This window comes from Salmo trutta, chromosome 25 (assembly GCF_901001165.1).
Source record: "Salmo trutta chromosome 25, fSalTru1.1, whole genome shotgun sequence".
NCBI lineage: Eukaryota > Metazoa > Chordata > Actinopteri > Salmoniformes > Salmonidae > Salmo > Salmo trutta.
Genome location: NC_042981.1, coordinates 21,625,969 through 21,633,075, shown reverse-complemented (window position 1 = coordinate 21,633,075; position 7,107 = coordinate 21,625,969). Strand labels below are relative to the sequence as shown.

The 7,107-nt window shown below is 39.8% G+C and overlaps 1 protein-coding gene across 1 annotated transcript in view; it reads left to right on the top strand.

Moving 5' to 3' along the window:
- The first annotated feature begins 3,283 nt into the window (after positions 1-3,283).
- LOC115162158 (uncharacterized protein C15orf41 homolog) overlaps positions 3,284-7,107 on the top strand; it is a 47,891-nt gene continuing 44,067 nt past the window's right edge. Inside the window, 2 exon segments of the mRNA XM_029713186.1 lie at positions 3,284-3,607; positions 5,207-5,256. Of these exon segments, the coding sequence (XP_029569046.1) occupies positions 3,467-3,607; positions 5,207-5,256 (191 nt within the window). The 5' untranslated portion in view covers positions 3,284-3,466.

The following is a 7,107-nucleotide window of genomic DNA, read 5'->3' as shown; positions in this document are numbered from 1 at the left end:
CAGCATCAAATCTATAAAACTACCATTATATCTATACAACTACCATCAAATCTATAAAACTAGCATCAAATATATAAAACTAGAATCAAATCTATAAAACTACCATTACATCTATAAAACTACCATTAGAAGCAGCATCAAATCTATAAATCTACCATTAAATCTATAAAACTACCATTACATCTATAAAACTACCAATAGAAGCAGCGTCAAATCTATAAAACTACCACTACATCTGTAAAACTACCATCAAATCTATAAAGCTACCATTGCACCTATAAAACGACCATCAATTCTATAAAACTACCAACAAATAAAAAAAACTACCGTTAAATCTATAATACTATCATCTAATCTATTAATTAAACTACCATCAAATCAATAAAACTACCATTATATCTATACAACTACCATCAAATCTATAAAACTAGCATCAAATATATAAAACTAGAATCAAATCTATAAAACTACCATTACATCTATATAACTACCATTAGAAGCAGCATCAAATCTATAAATCTACCATTAAATCTATAAAACTACCATTACATCTATAAAACTACCAATAGAAGCAGCGCCAAATCTATAAACTACCACTACATCTGTAAAACTACCATCAAATCTATAAAGCTACCATTGCACCTATAAAACGACCATCAATTCTATAAAACTACCAACAAATAAAAAAAACTACCGTTAAATCTATAATACTATTATTTATTCTATTAAACTACCATCAAATCTATAAAACTACAATTAGAAGCAACATCAAATCTATAAAACTACCATCAAATCTATAAAAATACCATAAAATCTATATTACTACCATAAAATCTATAAATCTACAATCAAATCTATAAATGACCATTAGAAGCATCATAATTCTATAAAACTACCACTAGAAGCAGCATAAAATCTTTAAACCTACCATTAGAAGCAGCATCAAATCTATAAAACTACCACTAAGTCTATAAAACTACCATTACATCTTTAAAACTACCATTAGAAGCAGCATCAAATCTGTAAAACTACCAACAAATCTTTAAAACTACCATTACATCTATAAAACTACCATGAAATCTATAAAACTACCATTACATCTGTAAAACTACCATCAAATCTCTTAATCTGCCAGTAGAAGCAGCATCAAATCTATAAACTACCATTTGAAGCAACATCAGCTCAATAAAACTACCATTAAATCTTTAAAACTACCATTAGAAGCAATATCAAATCTATGAAACTACCATTAAATCTATGAAACTACAATTAGAAGCAGCATCAAATCTATAAAACTACCATTAGAAGCAGCATCAAATCTATAAAACTTCCATTAGAAGCAGCATCAAATCTATAAAACTACCATTAGAAGCAGCATCAAATCTATAAAACTTCCATTAGAAGCAGCATCAAATCTATAAAACTACCATTAGAAGCAGCATCCAATCTATAAAACTTCCATTAGAAGCGGGAAAAATCTATCAAAATGCCATTACAGTGTGATAAGTTCCCAATAATGCCAATGTGGTATTGGGTCCTTTGATTTACCTTCTGATTATTAGGAACAGTCGAGTAGTAACTTTGTTAAGTGAAACAAGTGTTGTTGAGGAGTAATATACCTCCGGGCATCATAAAGTTTGCTGCCTCATATTTCCAGCTTTTTGATTATCCATTATCATTTGTCATGAGGTGTCCTAACTCGAGGAGAGAGAGAGCTCTCTTTTAGCACTGAGAAGAGCAAGCGAGTGCTCGGAGCACCATATTTGTTCTTCCTCTGCCAGGTGTTTGCGGGGAGGGAGGTTCTGGGCTTTTTATGTGTTCTAGCAAAGATCTCTTCATAATGAGTGTTTAGGTTTAATAGAGGCTTATAGTAAGTCAACTCTTAGAAAATAACAGTCCTTTTAAGTTGACTTTATTCCATTGGACACTGTTCACTCTTCTTTTTATAAATCCCTCAAATTAGACATCCTGTCTTCAGCACTATCTATCTAGCTACACATTGATTTATTGATTTATTTTATTTCACCTTTATTTATTAACCAGGTAGGCAAGTTCTCATTTACAATTGCGACCTGGCCAAGATAAAGCAAAGCAGAGTTACACATGGAGTAAAACAAACATACAGTCAATAATATAGTAGAAAAATAAGTCTATATACAAAGTGAGCAAATGAGGTGAGATAAGGGGGTAAAGGCAAAAAAGGCCATGGTGGCAAAGTAAATACAATATAGCAAGTAAAACACTGGAATTGTAGATTTGCAGTGGAAGAAAGTGCAAGTAGAAATATAAATAATGGGTTGCAAAGGAGCAAAATAAATACAGTAGGGGAAGAGGTAGTTGCTTGGGCTAAATTATAGATGGGCTATGTACAGGTGCAGTAATTTGTGAGCTGCTCTGACAGCTGGTGCTTAAAGCTAGTGAGGGAGATGTGTTTCCAGTTTTAGATATTTCTGTAGTTCGTTCCAGTCATTGGCAGCAGAGAACTGGAAGGATGGATGGCCGAAGGAGGAATTGGCTTTGGGGGTGACCAGAGAGATATACCTGCTGGAGCGCGTGCTACAGGTGGGTGCTGCTATGGTGATCAGCGAGCTGAGATAAGGGGGACCTTTACCTAGCAGGGTCTTGTAGATGACCTGGAGCCAGTGGGTTTGGCGACGAGTATGAAGCGAGGGCCAGCCAACGAGAGCGTACAGGTCGCAGTGGTGGGTAGTATACGGGGCTTTGGTGACAAAACGGATGGCACTGTGATAGACTGCATCCAATTTATTGAGTAGGGTATTGGAGGCTATTTTGTAAATGACATCGCCGAAGTCGAGGGTCGGTAGGATGGTCAGTTTTACGAGGGTATGTTTGGCAGCATGAGTGAAAGATGCTTTGTTGCGAAATAGGAAGCACATCTCAGGTAGAGATTCCCCAGCTAGCCATGTTTTTGAAGGGGATCCATAATGCCTGAAATATGAATAGAAATATTCCAAATATTGTCAGTAATGCAGTGAGTCTGTCACAACCGTATATATCATTAGAATGGCGCGCCTCAACCATTTCGTCACACAATGATACAATCCATTTAATCTGAATAAAAAAAATAAAAAAAATATTTAAAGAATTTTTGCTGTTGCAGTAATAGGGAATCAATCTAGCGGCTTACAGCTCACTGATTTATAATGCTAGTGGAGCTTGACTGGAGATGAGAGATGCAAAATAGTCATCATTCATAACGTAAACTACATGGGGCTCCTGTTCTCCAGAGAGAAAAATCTGTGGAAAAACTCAACTAGGCCAGGCAGGCCATGGACTAGGCTAGAAATACTGCAGTAACACTGGCAGCAGCATGGTCATTTATGGCAAACCTGTTCTTGGTGTCTATATACTCTGTTGATCCTCCATCTTTGTATCTCCCCAGTCAATGTTACATTTCTGAAAGGTTTGTGATGGATATTTGGATTGGAGCATTGCTGGGACTGGGATGACTTACCATAGCTTGTGTGTTGTGTTCTGTCCACTCTTTCTCTCTGCCCTACTCACAGCCTCCAAGCATGTCCTCAACAGCATGCTACAGGAGTCATCTTTGATTCCAGACCAGACTTTAGCCACTCACGTCTACCAGGTATTGGGTGAGGTACACGTTTGTATAGCAGATTACAATATAATTACTCACTGTAATATAAAAATGTAAACGCAACAATTTGAAAGAGGAAAAGGAACTCAGCCAATTGAAATAAATTTATTAGGCCCTAATCTATAGATTTAGCATGACTGGGAATACAGATATGCGTCTGTTGGTCACAGATACCTTAAATAAAAGGTATGGCCGTGGATCAGAAAACCAGTTAGTATCTGGTGTGACCACCATTTGCCTCATGCAGCGCGGCACATCTCCTTCGCATAGAGTTGATCAGGCTGTTGATTGTGGCTTGTGAAATGCTGTCCCAGTCCTCTTCAATGGCTGTGCAAAGTTGCTGGATATTGGCGTGAACTGGCACACGCTGTTGTACAAGTAGATCCAGAGCATCCCAAACATGCTCAATGGGTGACATTTCTAGTGAGTATGCAGGCCATGGAAGAACTAGGACATTTTCAGCTTCCAGGAATTGTGTACAGCAGTGGTTCCCAACTCCTGTCCTCAAGTACCCCCAACAGCACACATTTTTGTTGTAGTCCATAACAAACGTATTTGATTCAACTCATTGAGGACTTGTTGTTTAGTTAACAAGTCGAATCAGGTGTGCTTGTCCGGGGCTACGAGCACGCAGATGAGCTTCCCTAAGACGATTTGTGCAGACATTCTTTGGTTATGCAAACCCACATTTTCATCGGTTGTCCTGGTGGCTGGTCACAGACGATCCTGCAAGTGAAGAAGCCGGATGTGGAGGTGTGGTTACACATGGTTTGCAGTTGTGAGGCTGGTTGGACGTACTGCCAAATCCTCTAAAACGTTGGTGGTGGCTTATGGTAATGAAAATAAGCCACCTCTGGTGGACAGCTCTGGTGGACAGCAGGCCAATTGCACGCTCCCTCAACTTGAGACATCTGTGGCATTGTGTTGTGTGACAAAACTGCACATTTTAGTGAGGACTTTTATTGTCCCCAGCACAAAGTGCACCTGTGTAATGATCATGCTGTTTAATCACCTTCTTGATATGCCACACCTGTCAGGTGGATAGATTATCTTGGCAAAGGAGAAATGGTCACTAAAAGAGATGCAAACAAATGTGTGCGTATGAAACGTTTCTGTGATCTTTTATTTCAGCTCATGTAACATGGGACCAACACTTTACATGTTAGGTTTATTTTTGTTCAGTGTAAAAATGTGTTATTGGAAATGAATCCATACAGTACCTTTCTCATGACTACTGAGCTATTGCAGCCAAGTTTTGCATGTGTGGGTAAAAACTTTGAAATATTAAACATGACTCATTATTTGTATTATTTAGTTTGTCCTTGCCTTGTACTCCCAGGTTGTAAGGTGTTCATTCATAGTTGGCTCCTGAATGTTTGCAGTTTACCACTGGCCTGCAGACTAAGCATCAAGCTCACGTTTACTAATAAAGTCACGTCAGAGCCGCCGGTCACGCCTGCCAATCCGCCACTGTGTGTCTCCCGTGTTTTCTCCCCATCCAAGATTCCCCGACACTGTTTAACGGGTGTGTGGGTTTTTTCCCTCCCACTGCCTGCGTGCTGTAATATTTATTCCCCCTCTTTTCAGTGCACAATAAATGACTGCTGTTATGGACCACTGGTAGACTGCATCAAACGGTATCCTTTCCCATAAAATGTTAAGCCTGAAATTGACGAGGAGCTATTGAAGGGGATGAGATGTCTGGCTTCACCTGACATAAAAGTTCTGCTTCTGAGGGGAGGTGTTTCATCCTGCCTGCACCCTGCCATCCTCGTTGCAGGGGGTGGAGGAGAGGATGAGGCTGATGCAAATGTATCTCTCTTGTTCACAGAGTGAATCAGGCCCAATGTTCAATGCCACAGGAAGGGGATAGGCATGTTATTCACAGCCATTTTTATTTTCTTCAGGTGGGTTATGTGGCTCTTAAAATATGGCAACTCCAATCACAATAAAACAAAGGGATAGACAGGGGGTTGCTGTTTTTTTAAGTCTAAGTTTAAGATGCCTTATAAAGGTTTTGTGTAATTTCAGCCAGTAGTTTTGAAAGTACCGCTCACGAGCCAAAACAGGTCCCCAAAAATGATGCACAATTGTGTACAACATCACCCATTTCGTATGATATGTTGCATTCTCCAAACAACAAAGAATTGTATATTATGTTACGAATTCCAATTTGTACAATATGTAACGAATTTGTAAGTGCTTAAGATCCCGTTAAATGTCTTTAAGCAAAGTTAGAATTGTTTTGGTCCCCTGAAAATGTGAATGTATGAGTGAGCAGCAACGGACTACATTTAATATGGTTTAGGAAAATATTACTGTCTGGCATTAGAAAGACGTACTCTACTGCCATTATGCTCAGTTGACCATTTCCCTGTTAGCCTGTCTGCTCAGTGAAGAGACCAGTCTGAGAGTTATCAGCACCATGGAGAGTTCTTGGCATGTCACTGCCACATGAAATACAGCCCTCATAGCTACTACTCTCTCTACTCTTACTCTTTCTCGCTTGGTCACTCTCTTTTCTCGCAGGTCTCTCTCTCTCTCTCTCTCTCTCTCTCTCTCTCTCTCTCTCTCTCTCTCTCTCTCTCTCTCTCTCTCTCTCTCTCTCTTTCGGTCGGTCTAGCAGTGCAGACCTAGTGATCAGAGGGCTGGAGATGGGAAGTCATAGGCTGTCAATGCCAGGTCATCACCACCAGCACTTCTTCTCTCTTTCCCTCTCTCCCAGGTAGGAGAGCTTGGGTTGGGGCAGCAAGCAGCCGGAGCGGGGGTCTATTTGGCTATTTAGGGGCAAGCAGCTGGGGACTGCTATGTTAGCTGGGGGGCATAAATGGGGTTGTGTGAGAAGGGAGGGGTAGTTCTCTGTTCACGGGCAGTCAACCCTGTCCTACCTTGGCCTCCATCCTCATCCCCCTCTTTACCTTTCACAATCCTCCCTCCAGTGTCAACTCACATTCACTCAGTCTGCCACGGCCAGTTCATGAAAACCGCACCACTCCTATGTGCTTTTGGAACGGCTCCATGTGGACATCAGAAGATTGGCTCTGATGTGTGTGCCGCTCAGAGTATGCATGTATTAATCGCTAGTGTTTTTTGAGTGATTTGTGTGTGTGGGGTGGTTTAATGCCTGAAGGAGTTTTATCAGTTTTCCAAAAAGCAAATGATGCATGTTATCTGCCCCTTAATGAATGCAGAATGCTTTCCACGGTGTCTACCACAGTTTCCCTTGATTCACAATGGCATTTATTCACAAGGCACATTATTGTTTTTAGGTTTTTTTCCTTTAGGGAAATTAGCAACACAGTTCAGGGGCTGTATGCATTTTGACAAATTGGCAAAATTAGCATTTGTTCTACATTTTTGTTTTCTCTGAAAGTTCTGTCTCTTGTTGTTGTATTTGAATATGAAGATTTGTTGTTACAGTTGAACTTTGATGAATGATCTTAAAACCCCTGCTCAGATTATGTACTGGCTAATATTGTGATGGCAGG